Source organism: Pocillopora verrucosa, chromosome 9 (assembly GCF_036669915.1).
Source record: "Pocillopora verrucosa isolate sample1 chromosome 9, ASM3666991v2, whole genome shotgun sequence".
Lineage (NCBI taxonomy): Eukaryota > Metazoa > Cnidaria > Anthozoa > Scleractinia > Pocilloporidae > Pocillopora > Pocillopora verrucosa.
Window position 1 is genome coordinate 16,422,600 of NC_089320.1, and position 18,971 is coordinate 16,441,570.

Here is an 18,971-nt window from a genome sequence, read left to right on the forward strand (position 1 = left end):
CAGCCAAATTTGCCGAAAATGGACTTCTTAATGAATACAGTGAAAATTATTCTTACCATCTGAACACGGCTGCTCATTACAAGCTCTGGTCTCCTCCAGAGGACCCTTACAGGTCTTTCCGCGTCCCTCGCGGGAAGGGTTTGTACAGGTTCGTGTTCTTGTCTGAACTCCACCACCACAACGCGCATCACATTCAGACCACAAGCTCCAGCGGGAAAGATGGCCATCCACACCTGTTAAACACAAGGGGCCGGATTACGAAATTACTTCTAACGGCCTCCGGTCAAAAGTAATTTCGTTAAAAGACGCTTCAAACGGCCCGTGAAGGCGAAAAATTACCACAAATGCATCGAGTAACATTTCATTCACCTTTTTTTGAGATATTCAGACCGATATATAATTTAGATATGCAATATTCAGAGCTTTAAATATCATTCATAACCCTCAGATTTTGTTCGTCTCATGTCAACAATAATTAACCACGAACACATAGTGAGGTGTGCCTACTTGACATGAGGCGCAGAGCTCCTCGTGGTCTCTGCGATGTAAAGACTTTTGTCTAAAATTGCAATTCCGTTTTGACCGTCTCCTCTCGAAACCTCAGTGTTTTGTTTTGGGTTGTTGTCACCTATATTCCGGAGTTGTGTGCGCACTTAGGGTAGTGTCATTTGAAAGTGACTTCATTCTTAGCATGGCATTGTTTTCAGCGCGTTTGTCAGCCGGCGCGACACATGGGATCTTTGAACTGATTCGAACTCGAATACCCTATACAGATTCGCTCGGTACACTTACTGCACGTTTCAGCCAGAATGTTTTCGAACAGATCCGACAGATTGTCAAAGTTGCTGGCATTGTAAACGTTTTTTCCTGCGATTTCCTCCAGTTGGCCTTCGAAATCTTCATATGCACCAATTCCAACGGCAGCAATGTGGACTTTTTTTTCCTGTGAAGGGAAGGGACGGGAAAATATGAGCCACTTGGGCGCCCTGAGTTTCAGTGAAGAATGGAAATCTCCAGGGATAGCTTAGGTTACCGAGTTGTTCTCTACTTGATATCATTTTTCATAATTTGGAATAAACGCCACATTGAGTGCGGCGGTTAGTCAAGTAGGTACGATACAAGTTATTTTCAAATAAATCTTATCTTATTTTTTCTTGTTACTTTGGCCCTCCTGACGTGGTGCTTCAAACGGTCACATTTGATTCTTCTGAATTATGCACACGATATTTTGCATGCCGTGTAAGAACTTACAAGGGCGCTAAAGATGATCAGTAAGGGAAGAAATTGTTATAGTCTGGAATGCTAACCTCTAGAAGAGGGATGATTGTGGAGAAGGGTTTTGACTTTATATTTGTTCTTCCGTCCGACAAGAGGATCAGAACGTTTGGAAAATTCGGTCTGTCTCCTCCCTCTTCAGTAAAAAGCTTTTGTGCGGCAGCGTTCAGAGCTTTGTCTATGAAGGTAAGGTCACCAAGGGCGATAGACATCCCAGCAATGAAGTCGTGTGCGGCTTTGTTGCTGTACAGATTTTCATCTGCGAAGGTGGTGAGGACCTTTGGTTTCCTGTTAAATGTAATCACGCCAACGTGTGTGTTGTTTGGACCAATGTGTAACGCATCAATGAGCTCAATGACGAAGCCTTTGAGCAGCAAGAGGTTCGGCACCCCTAGACTTCTGGTCTTGTCTATCACAAATGCTACGTCCATCCCTTTAGATTTCTCACAGGGATCCGGTGCTGCGGGAAATAATCAGAATTGTGAGGAGCTAACTGTAGCCTGCACGCTTGCACCGGGTTTTTTACCGGAATTTCCCTGATGGGATTGTACGCTGATTCGCCGGCCAGTTACCGATTTTAAGCTACAAACACCTGCAATTTGACCCACAGGCCCTTTGATTCTATTCGCATGTGATTTCCCTAAAAGTTTTTTTTTATCGAAGTGTGACATACGCGTGAAACATAAAATGTATTTTAAGTATCCATTTTCTAACGTGGTATACTTGTTATATTTCTCAGAAATGTTAGAAAATCCTCAAATCGCTAAAATTACAAAGAAGCAAAAAAAAACAGAAACAACAACTTAAAACAAACAAACAAACAAACAGATCAAAGAGAAAAATATTGAACGTAATATCAATTAAAAATAGAGCCCAGAGTTAAAGTGGAAAAAATATCCTACAAAAAGCTTGCAAATCTTGTTTTTTGCCATACTCCTAAGAATCCTCGAAATATTAGCCACCAATGATTTCCGTAAATTTATCTCTGCTAAATTTTTAGAAAAGTATCATGAAGGAAGAAAATCCCTGTAGGCTATGTATACTCACGACAGATCAGTTTTCCAATGTCGTGGGTTGCTTCGTCGAGATTTTTATAGTCGTCCACGAAAAACAAATGTGAGCCTCCAATGTAGTCAAGGACTTGACGATACTTTGGTTTCTGGGCGTCTGGGCCGATACCGACGACGACAATACGGGCACCTTTCCTCTTAAAAATAAAATGAAGAGAGCTACTGTTGTAAATCAAGTAAGTTATTTAAGAAAGAAAGGAAAGTCTGTCTAAGAGTTTACAGAACTTTAGGCTAAACTGCTGAAAAAGAAGTTAGCAATTGACCGCTCTTTCGGTTGCTGTATCGCCCGAACAACCCACGTTTTCCTCAAGTGGTAGAATCAGCGAAAGGAAGCGTGGAATGAGTGTCTGGGAATTTTGTAAGTATCAATACTAAACTTACCCCTCTAACCCTTAAGAGTGTCTAGCACAAAAGTTCTCATCGCAACATTACCCCTGAATCACACATTAAAGGATCTTAGTCAACCACAAGAAATCACGCGCCCAGTGCGCCATTTTTTATGCCATCTTTATCAGTGAAATTCCCCTTATGGTCTATTATGCGAGGGTATCCGTGCGATTTAAATATATTGAGGTCTTAAATTGTCGTAGACCTCCGTCTTCTAAAATTATCAGTGGTTTATTTTGGATAGTTATTTTAGTGGTTTTCTTGCCGGGAAATTTCTTGATAAATTTTTGTTTGTAACTGGTACCGTCGATGGCATCTCGCGTTCCTTCACATGGAAGTCCATGAAAGGCCTAAAGACACAGGGTAAAGGGAAAGGATTCTTACAGCCAATGTGCAGAGATCATGCAGCATTAAAGTATCGAAAAGCTTCGCACGAGGTGCAGATCACAAGAAGCAAATGAGAAATTAAAAAGTATCGACGGGCTTGCACGACTCCTGCCATTCGCTAGTGACTTTAAACTTTGGCTTTCAGAGATAAGCTCTAACCAGGATATATTTTAACCCTTTATTCCTAATCATCAGTATGCATATTCTCCATATAACTCCCTGGACATTTCCTAGGGTTCTGAAAAGGAGAATTTGTTCAACAATCAAGAGTTTCTTTAGTTGGTGATCATCTCCTTTATTCTCATGACCTAAATGTTTGATTTAGGGCTGATGTTGTAAGGAGAAATTAGATGCTGGTCACTCTTTGGGGTAAAATAGTTAATTACTTTCCTTGGCGATGTGATTAAGTGCGTTGGTGCCATTTCCATTATGAGGTCCTATTAGAAAGTTCTTGAGGTCAGAGCCGGCCATGATATTACGTTACAAAATGTAATAATTTTTTTCTGTGTGCTGTTTTCTTGGTTTTACTTGACCCTTCTCTACCGGAGCAGATAACTCCAGACTTATATTTCTCCAGAACTTCATTGGGTATCTTCTCTTCCCTCCTTTAACCTTTGAACGATTTTTTCCCCACAGTTTCCCACACGTAAACAAAAACAAAAGCGTGGTTGACTAGGATCCTTAAAAGTTACGAGAATATAGGAAATGATCACTAAATAAAGATGCTTTGTGTATGCTAAATAAGCTCTCCCTGTCATCCCCTTGGGAAGTGTTTAGAGAACAGAAAGGAGAATACGGATACTGATATTAGGTTGCAAAGGGTTAAATAACGGAGTTAAAGTCAGCACGGCTATTAAGGGACTAGATATTTAATAAGCGATCAGCCCTCATAGTTACGTTTATTCCAGATTGCCTTTTCTTCTTGTTTACCTTAAGTGCTATAATATCCAGAAAAAAATCCTCGGTATCGGGATGCGATCTTCCATCTGTGTAGAGAACCACCACAGTTTGAGCATCCGACCTCAATCCATTCTCTTCTGCAAACATTTCATCTTTGGAAAGCATGAGTGCTTTGTCCAGTCGAGTCGGTTGGGCGAGGTCATTGACGCTGTTTGTTATCAATTCCAGTAGGGCAGCTTCATTGTGATATTGCTCGTCGCTGAATTTATTGTGAAGTGTAGCCTCATTGGAGAATGTCTCCAAAGACACGTGAGTTCTATCGCTTCCGATGTCAAATTCTTCGATGAGGTGTTTAAGCGCGTTTTGCAGTATGGGTATGTTTACTTCTTTGATACTTTTTGTTGTATCAACTATCAAACCAAGATCCATCTTACATTTTCGTTTCTCTAAAAACAAGAGGAAAGAAAACAATGGGGGAAAGAAACCGTCACAAAAAGTATTCAGAGCTCTTTAAAAATTCTTCTTGCGCAGGAATATGGAGAAGGCATCTTTTAAACATAACTGATGTTGTGATTCTACTTGGCCAACCTCTTTACACACTAACATCAGTATCCATTTTTTTCTATACTCCTCGCTATACTTTTCTCTGGTACTGACGGGTAGAAATTGGTTCACAATCAGAGCCTCATAAGTTGGCAATCATTTTCTTTTATTCTTATGTTCATTTGGCAATATTATTGTAGGGAAAAATTAGGTACTAGTCGTTCTTACGGTTTTAAAGGGTGAAACAATTGAACCGCGTGCCTCTCAAACAGATAGGCCGAAAAGACCTATTGTAAAGGACGGATTGCATATGTGTTCCCAGCGATATGCTGGATTTCATTTGATTATCCAGAAAACTCAGTTCCTCCCATCAACCAATCAAATTTTCGCCCAAAACCGAAAACGGTAACTTGGTCACCCGCGATTTCCCGCCCTTCAGGCTCACTACAGTGTTTAGGTTGTCATTCATTTGTAAAGTTTGTCTTTCTACTAGCGGTAACTGTGGTTGATTTTTACCTTACGACTCTCAGTTTAAGTGCGTTCTAAACTTGGTTTTCATCAACAACACGGACGTAACTGAGGTTGCTTAAGAAAAGGAAACGTATTGACTGAGAAATATCCAATAATTAATCATCGAAGTGTAGGAAAATAGTGGTGGATATTTAACCATCCGCGAAGCAAAGTCGCACATTGAAAATGCAAGGTAGCGATTACTAGAATCCTAAGGAAAATTCAGTTTTTCAGTTCTCTATTTCTGATTTTTTATTAAGTTTCACCGGGTTTATCTAAACATGTTTTTAATGGGGTATTAGAGTTGCAATGAAATATTGAAAGATTTCTAGAAGTTAAAGCATTTGCAGTGTTTCACCTACCGTGGTAAGCGGTTGCCAATGAAATTGCAACGAAAATAACAAAAAAACTTGAAACAGTCATCTTGGTTCACCTGAAAAGCAGACAAGGAAAAATCTTTTGATTATACCCCGGGGTAGGATCGTGTGTTGGAAATTAAGTAAGAGGACATATCGTCGAAGACGCCATATCGTCGTACATTACACAAAACCATATACGCCCAGGAAGTGTTTGTTGTCAGTGAAGACGCTATGTGACATACGTGGACCCTAAACCGCCCGATTTGTAGCAGTGAAAAATACTACTGTCCTAAAATGGCAGTAAATTGCTAATACCTTCATGAAGATTTACATTTGAGTAATAAAAGTAATGGACCGAGTCAGGAGTAGACTCCCTTGGGACAAATACAACTCAGGAAAGGAAGAAAGTGAAAAAAGTAAAAATTTGAGGTAAAAAAAAAAAAAAAAAAAAAAAAAAACGGACAAGCAAAAAAAAACTAAAAAAAAAAAAAAAAAAGAATGTAATGAAACTAAATGATGAACTATATCGTCAAAATTAAAGTAAGCATATTATTCTCCGATTGGTTTCTACGACTTTCAAGTCTGTTTTGTTAACAGCTTCAAAGGTAGCGAAAGAAAACGAATGTCTATATCGCACAAACTACAATAGGGCCTATGCAAAATGATTTCTGAAGAAATGATCACTTAAATTAAAAAAAAAATCGTCGTTTCCTTCTGTTGCTTAATCATAACTCCAAAAAATTCTCGGATGTGTGTGTAATTGGTCAGTACGCGTCATGGCTAGTTCGTTTCTCAAATTCTGTCATCTTGTGACAGGAATTCGCGTCGTTTAGAAGAACATAATGGGATGTCTTGCTTCAGGACACTTACTAACCATGCAATTACTTTATTGCATTAATAACAATAGGACCTAGTGGCCTTGAAAGCCAATTAGGCCGATTGTTTAAATACAGACAATAAGTTTTCAATTTGAGGTAAACACTTGTCCCTTAGATACTTTTCAACGAGTCGGTGTACTGATCCAGAAAGTAAATTTACATACATTGGCTGCATGCCTTCATCTGTGTATCTGTTTCTTTTAAGGAGTGAAGATGTTTTCACGAATCGGAACCACTCCTTGCGCATTTGCTAGGGAGCACTTATTCACAGTAACAAAATGACGCGTCTTTTTAAATGTTATATATGTAACACTCATAACTAGATTTACTTGACAAGGTAAATAGTTTTATCCACTACACACTTAGAATAGCTTTTGCCCTTTTGCGGGCTGGTGTCGTTATGTATTTAATTCAGTACTATGTGAAATGGAATCTAAGAAAGTCACTTTCCGGTCTAACTTTGGCGTAAGATTTGTCAAATTGAAATAAATTATTGGGCGCGACTTTCGTCGCTCATATATGTCCAGGCGAACGCTATAGGCGGGGAATTTTCACAGCTGGCTTTTTTTAAGGGCAGACAAGAAACACTCAATTTACCGATAAAAGTTAAAACGTACTAGTTCAGTGAATAAGAAATATTGTTCACAACAAACCTTGAACACGTAGCGACTTACCAGGCTCAATAACAGGGTTGAGTTGGACCTTGTTCTGTAATTGACCGCGAGCTGGGCATCCCGGCGGCTTTAAACTTTTTTCTTGAGAGTGACCAGCATCTAATTTCTCCCTAAAGGATAAATAATAATAAAGGACACGACAATAAAGGCGATGATCACCAACCTTAAAAGCTCATGTTTTCCAGCACCTAAAGAAATGTAAAGAGAACAGTATAGAGAAGATGCATACTGATGTTAGGTTTAAAGGGTTGATTCCAGTAAATTTCTTTTATCTATTGTTGTCGCTTCAGCCAATCACCTACTTTGTAAACTATGTTTACTATGTACTAATTGAGAGTCTTTTGTTTATTCTGATGTACATGATATACTCGCTAGATTGATGTTTAAATGCTGCACCTTAGAAACTTTCACTGATGACATACATACAACCTAGCGCATCATACTGACTACAACAACAAATGAGTAGAGGTCTACAAAATCCTTTTTTTTCCCTGATCTGTTCTGTAAAGTGTTTCATGGCCAAAACATGATATTAATCTTGGCTAATTCCCTTACAATGGTTATTGTCCTATTTTTCATTTTTTTTAAAAAAACAAAAATTCTTTTCAAGCAAGAATTTACAAGGTATGTCATCCTAGCTCATTAAGATGAAGGAAATACGAACAAAAATAAAATCTATGTCGCAAGCTTTTTCAGTCAGCGAAGACATAAAAGCGACAAAACGATAACTTTTCTTATTGCGAGATAAAGGTGTATTAAACTTTACAAAATACTCAGAACAAGCTGTCATTAACTTCGGTCGAAAAACACAATCACGTTTAGGAAACAATCACTTTATTTTGAATTCAGCTCGGTTTACAATTTCTTCTTTTAAGCTGATTGTGCGTGTAAACAAATTATGATTTTTATCCTCTGCACTGAATTTATAAACATTCTGGTCTTTGGGACTTCTAGATTTTTCTTCTCAGGATTTTCATTGAAAAAAAACAAGCAAAAAAACATTATACATGATGCAAACGCTGAATTCTAATGGACTATGTAATAATCAATTAGTGGACACCGCTCTCCTCACCCAGTTTCTAAACGAAGGTCTCTTACGCTTTGTGCTCTTCCCTTTTGTTAACAGAAAAAAAATTGTTATTAAGCAGGAATATTCTAAATATGTCATTTTAGCTTGTTGAGGTGTTGGAAATATGAATGAAAAAAATTTACGCATCAGACGCTATTCAGCTAAAATAGCTCTCTTTCTCTAACCGACCCTCTATTACAACTCCTTTATTTTTAATTAAAGCACGGTTAACACTTTTGTTTTTCAAAATTTTCAAGCTGATTGTATTGTGCTTGAAATCAATTGTACTTTTCATCCGCAAGCGATGAATATGTAAATGAATTAAGGGGGTAACTTTCTTAAGAAACTATGGTGCTGCGTCGGTAGGAAAGTGTAACAGGGTAATTTAGTATTATTAACCGAATGATAACGTAAATTGGCCACCGTAAAGGGTTTAAAAGCTGACATGTCGAGCGTTAACCCTTTGTCAGAAAAAGGCTTAACGCTCGAAACGTCAGCTTCAAAGGAAAGCGCGTAACTTGATGTTTGAAGAAAAAGTGGGGTACCGTGAGTCTGTCCTGTTCTTCAAATTTTCTGTTTATATTATTGTTATTTAACAGCCTTAAAACACTATTTTCTCTGTAAAGCTCCACTTAAGCGTCTAATTAATCTCTGCTAATCGCTTTGAATAGCAAATGTCCAATTCATTACTGTTCGGAATGCTTCAATGAACGTTTAAGAAAAACACTCACTCAATGGAGCACGTGTTGTCAAGTTGAGCGATCCAGCTGATCATGCCAGTATCCTCCAAAAAGTCACGGAACTATCCTTTTTACACATTTGCGATTCGGTTGGATTATCAAATTCTCGAATTATTGTACTGGCGTTTAATCCTAAAACTGCAACTTAAACGGTCGATAACAAAAAAATTTCCGTGAAGTTGCGATTCAATGCATCTAGGTAATGAATATAGACATTTTCCTTTCCTTTCTAGTGACAAGCACCAACCTCGTTGTGCGTGGCTTTCATAATTCTAAAATACCATGCCCGTTAAAAATATATTAATTTTACTGATTGATGAGTAATAGATATCTATTAACTGAAAGGGTTCTGTCGTAAAGACTGGCCTTTGTTAGGGATAAAAAACCACATTTTATATTGCCTGAAACTCAGCGTTTTATTACAGAATATTATACTACTTATATTAGAAACAAAATCCTTGTGTGTTTATCTCTTTCTTGCCTTTAAATGAACAAACTTTAAAACAGAAAACACAAAGGTACGAATTCGTTGTTGGGAGATATCTTTGCTTTTTCAAATAAATTAGAAATATAGGGCACAACTATGAGGTAATATACGGATTGCGTTTACAATATCACTACGCGACCTAGAGATAAGACTCAAAAGAGTAAGATTAATAATTTTAGCCTCTGTTACATCCATTGTTTTTCGTCATAGAAACGTCTTTTCATTAAAGTGCATATAACAAGAATTTTTTTTTGGCATTTTCTGGTTGATAGCTGTATTTAAAATCAGAAATACTTGACGTTAGCGCTAAGCAAGTTATCCTTAACCATTTTTGTGTGCACTGAAGGTACGGTTCAGCAGCCAAAAAGTGTCCCCATTAGGCACGCGACCAAAACGACCATGTTACATAGCTGTGACGTAGAAAACCGTGAAGATACGTTGGTAACTATGGTGAAGAAAGGAAATGATCACCAGCCTAAGAAGCTCATGCTTGTAAAACAAATTCTCCTTATCGGAACCTAAAGAAATACGATGAGAACAGTATGGAGAAGATGCATACTGATGTTAGAGCGTAATGGGTTAATGCCAGTAAATTTCTATAAATACTATATACTATGTACTAATCGAAAGTATCCTCGCTAGATTGATATTGAAAGCCGAATATGAAAGAAAATAAAATCTATTCCAAACGTAAAAGCTTATTGATCATCTCTCTTTCTCTTAACGACCCTGTCATATAACTAATTTATTTTTAATTTTAGCACGGTTGACACCTTTTTTTCAAGCTGATTGTATAGTGCTTAAAAACAATTGTACTTTTCATCCGCAAGCGATGAATTTGTAAATGAATAAAGGGGGTAAGTTGAAAAAGCACAATTAATTTTTAATGACACATAATTCATGGTGTCCGTTTGAGATGGATTAAAGCAGACATCGCTTGATCTCTTTTGACAAATTTACATTCCCTATTTACCATGTCGGATTCAAGGCATTTGAAGAAACAAAAATAGAGTCAAGTTTGGGTTTCTAGCCTCGCAACACTGCTAGAATTATGTACCCTTGATTCAAATGGTAATTTATGATTGTTGATGAATATGGTAACAAACTTAGGGGGAATAACTTTCAATATAACCGGGTGGCCATGGCAGTAATCGTCACTTTCACAAGCACTTGCAATACAAATTTGAAGCAGTTTCGTCATCATGGTTACATTGTGTTGTTTGAATCCAGAATGTTTGCAGTCTTCTTCGTTGAGGCAATTATCGATTAGGCTATTTCAAAAGAAAATATTAAGGAGACCATAATAATGACACAGTTGAGGGTCACTATTAAATTCACACATTCAGACAATTCCTCATTTTTCTTCAGTTCTATTTTGTCTTTATGCCGACGGAAAGAATTTCAAGAGAAAATACTAAGGCGGCCATTATAATAACATCGTTGAGGGTCACTATTAAATTCACACATTCAGACAATTCCTCATTTTTCTTCAGTTCTATTTTGTCTTTATGCCGACGGAGAGAATTTCAAGAGAAAATACTAAGGAAACCATTATAATAACATTGTTGAGGGTCACTATTAAATTCACACATTCAGACAATTCCTCATTTTTCTCCAGTGCTATTGCAATTTTGTCTCTATGTCGACTTAAAGGTTGAATGACCAAATATTTATATGTTAACCACATTGGCCTTCGAGAATTTTCTTCAAGGTGAGTCTTGAGAAAACTGCCTTGTTTCCAAGTCAATAGGCTGGTGTGCTTTTTACCAATCTCTCCTGAAACGTGATGAGTGGAACGTATTGAGAAACACGGTCGTTATAAATAAAAAGAAAAACGTCTATCGAGTAATTCACAGTGTGGCTATACTTTCCAACTCACACATTTGACACCCAGCAGTGACCAGTCTCTATGTTCTTATTACAATTTTGTTTTTTTTTTTATAGATACGTGATAAGAGTTTGAAAACAATACTTTGCGAGACGATAATCTGTTGATATAATCCTGAATTTTTTAGAGTAGCTAACAAAGAAATGCAAGATCATCAATCAGAAGAAATAGCTTTCAGGTATGAAGAATAGAAAGTTTAAGAATCAGGCAAGGATACTATTTAATTTGATGATATTCAGCTAAACGATTTTAAGGAAGAGCATCTCCGTAAATAATAGCCTTGTACGGTTGTAATTAGATGTCAAACTCAACAAATAACTAAACCACTTGTGGGAGTGAACAGGACAGGGGGCTACCAAAACATTACTCAAGAAAGGTCATTCATTGTTTAAAGGCTTTTATTAGAGTATGACTTTTACTTTCTAAAACTTACAACTCCACAGCCCCACGATATATGAACAGTTGCTTCTCGTCACTTCAGGTAGGTAATCCTCAGTAAGAAGGTCTAAGAAGTCTGTCTTTTATAATATAGGGTTGGGGCTAAAGTAAAAACTAAACAAAAAACGTTCGAAGGGGTTATTGTTCATCAGTGATTCATTTTTCCGCCAGTGTATTGCTGTCGTAGTGATTCTTTAAGAAAAAGAAAAAAGGGGAAACACTCATTAGCCTCTTCAATGTCTATTACTCGAGAATGCAGCAGTTTCCCAGCATTCCGAGAATAATTCACTTTTACCTTTGACATTCAAATCTATCTTTTTTTGCTTCTTCTCTCAGATTTTGTTTTAATTTCTGGCTTCTTTTCTGCTTAATAGCTTATTTTTTATTTTCATCTTTTATCTTAATTAGTTGTGTTCTCCCCAAGAAAGTCCACTGTTGATTCGGTTCCATCATTTATACTATCACGGGCCCAATGTATTTCCAAGCTTTAACAATTTACTGTCAAGTTGAGACAATAACCATTTTGCTGTAAATCGTGCGGTTTGGTGTCTTCGCAGACAGCTTAATTTGTTACAAATGTTAATACCTAACCCGAGTTTTAATTCAAAGAGTTTTCCTTGTTTATTTTTCAGCTGAACTAGGATGACTGTTCTGAAATTTGTTATTATTCTGCTTTCAATTTCCCTGGCAACTGCTGAGGGTAGGTGAAACGCTCAATACACTTTACTCAACCGAGAATCTTTTAATATCCCATTGTAATTTTAAGCGAAAGCTCTCCTTTGGAACCACCTTGCTCAAGGGGACAAACGTTCGTACAACTGGAACTAAGAAAAAATCTCACCTGACATTTGTTTTCTCATTTCCATAGCTTACAACGAAAAATGTCTAGTGATACTTAAATTCTGTTATTGTATATTTTGTTCGGCGAGACGTTTCTCGTATGGGATACATCAATCGATTGAAAGAGACAGTAAATTTTAGGTCGGTCAACGAATGAAACATGTCATTCCTTCGATGCACTTGAGTCGATGGAAATGATGGATTTCAAATATTTTAAAGATAATTCGCTGTGCACGGTGACCTTGCCTTTCGAGGCTCAATCGAGGCTCACAAATGTTTTCATGAGTGAAGCACAACGAAGGCGAACATGACAGCTGTTATTTTCTTTTTCTTGTGCAAACCCAGTTATGTCTGTGTTGCTGATGAATCTACAGAACTGAAGTATTTCTCTGTTGCTGATCTTTTAAAGAGCTGAAGCCTCCTGCTTTTTTCCGTTTTTTTAGAGAAATCCAGGTGTAAACTGGATCTTGGTTTGTTGGTTGATACGACAAAAAGTATTAAAGAAGTAAACATACCAAAACTGGTAGCAGCACTTAAACACCTTGTTCAAAAGTTTGACATTACCGGCGATGGAACCCACGTGTCTTTGGAGACATTCTCCAAGCAGGCTACGCTTCACAATAAATTCAACGACGAGCAATATCACGGTGAGGACGCCATACTTGAATTGATATCAAACAGCGTCAACAACCTCGCCCAACCCACTCGACTGGACAAAGCACTCAGGCTTGCTAAAGACGAAATGTTTAAAGAGGCCAGTGGACAGAGACCGGGCGTCAGGAGTGCAATGGTTCTGTACACGGATGGAAGATCACATCCTGATACCGAAGACTTTTATCTGGATATTGTTGCACTTAAGGTAAAAAAGAAGGAAAGGCAACTTGGAATAAACTTTACTAAGGGGGCTGCTCGCATGGCAGATCGACGTTAAAACCGATAGAAAGAGAGGCCAATTCCCAACCATTCCTCTGGTTGAGCGTTAAGCTCTGTAACCTCTTAAACAGATATTCCTTTACTTCACTAAACGATTTACTTGATCTACAAAAGTAGTTCTCTCTATTTTATTTTTAAGATGAGAGGTGTCCGTATAATCGTGGTCGGTATCGGCCCTGACGCCAGGAAACCTAAATATCGCCAAGTCCTTGACTACATTGGAGGCAAAAATCTATTTTTTGTGGACGACTATAAAAGCCTCGACGATGCAACTAATGATATTTTAACTTTGATCTGTCGTGAGTATATAATTATAGTCTCCTGACATATACCTATTTCCTTAATATTCTTTTACAACTTTATTTCTTGACTTGGTATGGCGTGACTTAGTCCGGACCTCAAGCAAAATATTTCCCGTCCGGCCTTAACGCGCAGTCAATAAGTACATGGTATGTTACTGGTGTGTGTTATTCTTGACTTAAAAAAATGATAAAATCAATCCGCTTGTGAGCAAGTTTTGAGTATTAGATGACGGAATGGCGACACTATCCTATCGGCGAGATCCCGATCGGAATCCCCGGCCAAAGCGATCCCGAAGGAGAACTCAGTAAAATTGTGCAGGCTACCGTAAGCTCTGTTTCATTCTTATAATTTCCTGCAGCACCTGATCCTTGCGAGAACTCAAAGGGAATGGACGTGGCATTTATAATAGACAAAACCAGCAGCCTGGGAGTGCCGAACTTTTTGCTGCTCAGAGGTTTCCTTCTCGAGCTCGTTGCCGCGTTGAACATCGGTCCAGACGCTACACACACTGGTATAATCACTTTCAGCAGGAAACCTAAGGTCCTCAGCGATTTTGCAAATAGCGGGCTGTACAGTAACGAAGCTGTACACGACTTCTTGGCTAAGATTTCCGTCGTCCTTGGTGACCGTACTTTCACAGATAAAGCTCTAATGGCCGCCGCAGGAAAACTTTTTACTGAGGAGGGAGGTGACAGACCAGATTTTCCAAATGTTCTGATCATCCTGACGGACGGAAGAACCAATCCAGCATCAAAACCCTTCTCTACGATCATCCCTCTTCTGGAGGTTAGAATCCCACGCTATTACAATTTACTCCTTTTTGTTCACCTGTTCCTTTTAGCGCCATTTATTTTCTTGGAAACGCGGATGTCATATGCAAAATAATTTTATGCGACTTCTGATAGCACCAGGTCAGAAAATAATTGAGAAAATGTCATCTTCGTTTAAGGTCATTCGGTGAATGACCAGCCAAATCCTGAATATAGACTCTTTACAAAACTTTTTTAAAGTGGCCTAGATTCCCAATTTTCCTTCCCTTCAAAGGCAAAAGACGTCCGTATTGTTGCAGTAGGAATTGGTCAGTATGAAGATTTCCAAGGCCAACTGGAAGAAATCGCCGGGGAAAACGTTCACAACGCAAGCAACTTCGACAAACTGTCAGATCTGTTCAGTGACATTCTGGCTGAAACGTGCAGTAAGTAAACTGAGTGTATCCCCTTAGGGTCCGTTAGTTCAAACGAGTTAAAAGATCCAATCTGTCGAGCTGACAACACATGTTGAAAACAGTGCCGTGTTAAGAATGAAATCACTGTACCTACGCGCATAACACTCAGAACATAGGTTAAAACAACCCCAAACGAAACAGTGATGGCTACAAAGGGAAAGGGTCGACACGCAAGTTGAAAATTTTAGCTTTAAGTCTTCATGTCTCAGAGATCGCGCGTGACTCTGCTCCTATGTCGGGCACCCATGGTATCTGATGACGAGTATCACTCAAAGTACCCGTGTTTTCCAGGTGTAGATGGCGGTTTTACCCGCTGGAGTCTCTGGTCTGAATGTGATGCACGCTGTGGAGGTGGAGTTCAGGCAAGAACACGAAACTGTACCAACCCTCCCCCCCAAGGAAACGGGAAGACCTGTGATGGCCCTTTGAAGGAGACCAGACCTTGTAATGAACAGCCGTGTTCAGATGGTAATAAGAATATTCACTGTATTATTTAAGAAGTCTATTTACAGTATCTTATTGTCGTACAAGTATCTTTGTAATGTAACGAAATTGGCCGTGAAACAAAACTCTGTAATACTCTGTAAGTGGCAGCATAATAATTTCCAAAATGACTGATCATGATTTGCTCTGGTTGGCCGTTGTTATGCTAAGGAATGTCACAGATATTATTGCGCATGCTTGTGTAACTGGAATGTTTAAAAAGCAAACCTAGTCCCTTATTTATCTTCATAAACTTATTACACCATTATCATAGTAACTTACTCAGCCGAAGAGGATATTGTCAGAGTTTAAGCCTCTCCAACACAAGAGGGATTTGGAAAAACCAAAACAAATAAGGTAATTACTAAAAAGATTTTAAGTTTGTAGCTCTCCATGAGGTTACTCTGTAGTATCGCACCGTACATCGTCCCTGCGCACGCGTGATTAACGCACACACACACGATATGGCTGCGTTTTCTTTATCGTCAGAACCCGCCAGCAACATGAATTGATTCGTAAACGAGAATGGTTTGCAGTGGTTCTTTCTAAATTTGAACAATAACATGATCTCTATAACATGAGCATAGACTACTACCTATGGCGGAATTAATCACAATATTTACTGAGGGTTTGTAATCCTTTTGAGGTGGGTATGAGAAATTACTAAATACATCCATGGCACTGTAGTCTCTAACTAAACAAGCACAATGACCCACCGTTTTATTAAAAAGTTTAGAAAAGTCCCTCTGTTTAGGTAAACAACTAACTAGTTTGAAAAAAATTTCAGTCAGGTGACCGATTACCTCCTCCTCCCCCCTTCCGTCATCCCTGCCTCCTAGGCGCCTAGGTCCAGTTGTTCTAAGGGCGGATAAATCTCTCCCGTCTCCAGGGGATAATTTTTAACAAAACCTACTGAGCCGTACAATGGATACAGATTTAATCAGTGGGTAGCGTTATCAACCCAGGGAACCACAAGGATCAGGAGTGCAAATGCAATCTAGACTTTTTTTTTTTTACTCAAGTTGTAACAAGATTGGATAAATTGTCTCTTGGTTGTAATTTGCTACTTTTACTAATGCCACAGATCAATAAATTTCTCTAAGTGTTGTTATTTTTTCGCATTCCAACAGGTGTTATTCACGCAGCAGTCGAGTGTCATGGGAACCGGGCAGCATTAAACCAAGCAGCTTTAAAATTTTAGCCATTACAATTTGAAATAGGGTTTCTTGTTACGTAGGGTGTGATTTGGAAATTGTCTTTTTGTGATTGGTGTTTGATCATTCACTAATAAAACTGCATTAAGATCTAAGTTTCTAGTTGGCAAAGAAAATTAAATCTCCTTCCTTAGCGTTCGGCGTTGCTCTTTGGGAACTAGGTTGAAACATGCCTCCTAATGGCTTGTGACGTGTTTTGTACGCACAGTGTGAGAGAAAATGACGAAAAAGCCGAGAAAACCCTATATTGAACTCTGATCCCAGAACTTCTCACTCATTTTAGAAGGGACGGCCAATGGTGCGATGGGCCAAGTGAAAGAATCCTCTTTATTTTCAGAGCAATTTCGGTCGAATGACTTCCCTCACCTCGATGAAAAATTAATAAAATGAAATCGTTTTGAATAACAGACAAAGCATAAATTGCTAAGGGAAACAGTGATACAAATACTTCCATAGGAAGAAATAGCAAAAAAGGTTATCTGATGAACGTGAATAACAGCAACGTACAGATTAACGAAAGCTTAATCGTTTTTCTTCGCCTAATCCTCGCCTTTATTCGTATGGCAATTCGGCCACCTTGAATTTTTTGAGTCACATCTATCGCTCGTCGATAAATAAAATTCCAGACTTTTTTTTAGCCAACATGGTATTTTAAAGATGTATAAGATGCTACCAGCTCGTTGCTTGTCAATGAAAATGGAAGGGGAAAGTCCAAGAAGCTGAAAGCATCGAAACATAACTTCACGAAATTTATCGTTATCCCGCGTTGAAGAGGTAGTTTTACGGTAAGGCCAACTTACAAGAAATCAGTAATCCAGCCGAATCGCAGCAGTAGAAGAAATGGTAGGAACGTGAGTTTTCGGTCGATACTGTCATGGTCTACATCGCTCAACTTGGCAATACTTTATTTGTCAAATGGACTTACACAAAAGGAGTGTTTTCCCTGAAGGTTCAGTGAAGCGTCTAAAAAGGTTAAGAATTGGACGATTAACAGTAGAAGCGAAATGATACTTCAGGCATGAACGTACTTTAGAGAACAGAACAAGAAAAAAGTTGAATCTTGGAAACCTGTACTGATTTGTTATCGTCGTTATGTTGTGTTCAGAGGTTCTATGAATGTTATCAGCGAACGTTTCTCATAGTAAATTGAGCATTAGACCAGTGAGGATATTAACGAGATCACCAGAAACTACATAAGGCTTTGGACTACTCTAGAACAAACATTGTTCAATTTGAAAATGATTGGCTGATGCGATGATAAGGGATTAAAGATACTCATGTCATTGAAATTGTCGGAATGCACATTTCGTGGTCAGACACTGAACAAGGTCAAAGCAAAGCTAACACTAGGTGTGCTGGACTCTGTTCTTGAGCTTGGTAAGTTACTAAATGTGCAGAGCTTGAAAGGTCTTCCATTTATCGGTCAGATTAGTTCATAACGTGTCAGAAAGCGGAAAAATTCACTGCCTTCCAAAGAAGTCAGTCGTCCGGCCGTAGGAATACCTCTTTCCAACCGGGTATCGAGGTCTGTACTTTATTGGTTACGGCAACCTCTTTCTTTTTTCTGAAAAGCGCAGGCCATAAATCCGAGCGGAAAAAACGAGGTTTCTTGACTTACAGCACAGACCAAGAAAACGAGTTTAGTAAGATAGCTGTATATCTCTGGATTCAAATAGAGGGGGAAGATTTCAACTCAAACGAAGTTTTGAATTTAGCGGGTTGCACACTGAAATACGGCCCGCTAAATCGACCAATCATAGCGCACGTAGTAACTGAGAAATGTGCTGAGAAAGGTGAAGTAACTCTCCAACTAAATTACTTCTTTCAAGTGCAGAAATTTTTTACGCCCAATTTCGGCAAGATTTCCGCACAGCCCCATACTTCATTATTCATACAGTTCTTGGATAAAGAAAACAATGGCGACAACAGTAGATGACCTTTGGATTACGGCTTTGTTTTAGAATAGTACAAAACATGTATGGGGTTACACAAAAATCTTTCCCAAGGTTCTACCGGAGAGTGAATTTTTCAGAAGATTGTGTCATTTAGACTTTGAACAAGTGCGTTTTAGTAATGTAAAAGGAGTGGTTCCGATTTGTGCGAAACCTTTTGCGTGAACAGATGAAGCAGCATAGCCCATGTATGCAAATTTACTGTCTGGATCACCCTATTGATCTATGGAAAGTCTTAAACAGACAAAAGTATGAACTACAAATTGAAGACATATTGTCTCTATTTTGACGAGTGGCCTAATTTACTTCCAACGGCACAAAGCCCTATTGTCACTAATGCAGTAAAGTAATTGTATGGTTAACACGTTCAAATGTGATTTCCTCGCCAAGAGAATTTCCTTACACGCCTCTAACTT

At 38.5% G+C, this 18,971-nt stretch overlaps 2 protein-coding genes across 2 annotated transcripts; one reads left to right on the forward strand and one right to left on the reverse strand.

Annotated features, from left to right (window-relative positions):
• Nucleotides 1–27: 27 nt before the first annotated feature.
• LOC131780206 (collagen alpha-6(VI) chain-like) lies at nucleotides 28–5,495 on the reverse strand. Its single transcript, XM_059096820.2, has 6 exons — nucleotides 5,435–5,495; nucleotides 4,050–4,465; nucleotides 2,323–2,482; nucleotides 1,308–1,735; nucleotides 793–943; nucleotides 28–233 (listed from the first exon to the last, which is right to left on the reverse strand). Exons 1-6 carry the CDS (start codon nucleotides 5,493–5,495, stop codon nucleotides 28–30), a joined length of 1,422 nt encoding a protein of 473 aa, XP_058952803.2.
• Nucleotides 5,496–11,551: 6,056 nt separating this feature from the next.
• LOC131780336 (collagen alpha-6(VI) chain) lies at nucleotides 11,552–16,693 on the forward strand. The gene is made up of 9 exons (XM_059096957.2): nucleotides 11,552–11,648; nucleotides 12,238–12,305; nucleotides 12,889–13,304; nucleotides 13,518–13,677; nucleotides 14,040–14,467; nucleotides 14,726–14,876; nucleotides 15,198–15,374; nucleotides 15,664–15,746; nucleotides 16,520–16,693. The coding sequence occupies exons 2-8, from the start codon at nucleotides 12,248–12,250 to the stop codon at nucleotides 15,699–15,701; spliced, it is 1,428 nt and encodes a 475-aa protein (XP_058952940.1). The 5' UTR covers nucleotides 11,552–11,648; nucleotides 12,238–12,247; the 3' UTR covers nucleotides 15,702–15,746; nucleotides 16,520–16,693.
• The last annotated feature ends 2,278 nt before the right edge of the window (nucleotides 16,694–18,971 follow it).

What these genes read in the sequence shown, in the direction of transcription:
- LOC131780206 (XM_059096820.2), bottom strand. Translation starts at nt 5,495, where the DNA reads ATGACTGTTTCAAGTTTTTTTGTTATTTTCGTTGCAATTTCATTGGCA. An exon ending in TGGATATTATAGCACTTAAG is followed by an intron (nt 2,483 to 4,049) that starts GTAAACAAGAAG and finishes TTTATTTTTAAG; the next exon opens with AGGAAAGGTGCCCGTATTGT. An exon ending in CAATCATCCCTCTTCTAGAG is followed by an intron (nt 944 to 1,307) that starts GTTAGCATTCCA and finishes TTCCCTTCACAG; the next exon opens with GAAAAAAAAGTCCACATTGC.
- LOC131780336 (XM_059096957.2), top strand. Translation starts at nt 12,248, where the DNA reads ATGACTGTTCTGAAATTTGTTATTATTCTGCTTTCAATTTCCCTGGCA. An exon ending in CGATCATCCCTCTTCTGGAG is followed by an intron (nt 14,468 to 14,725) that starts GTTAGAATCCCA and finishes TTCCCTTCAAAG; the next exon opens with GCAAAAGACGTCCGTATTGT. An exon ending in TGAACAGCCGTGTTCAGATG is followed by an intron (nt 15,375 to 15,663) that starts GTAATAAGAATA and finishes CCATTATCATAG; the next exon opens with TAACTTACTCAGCCGAAGAG.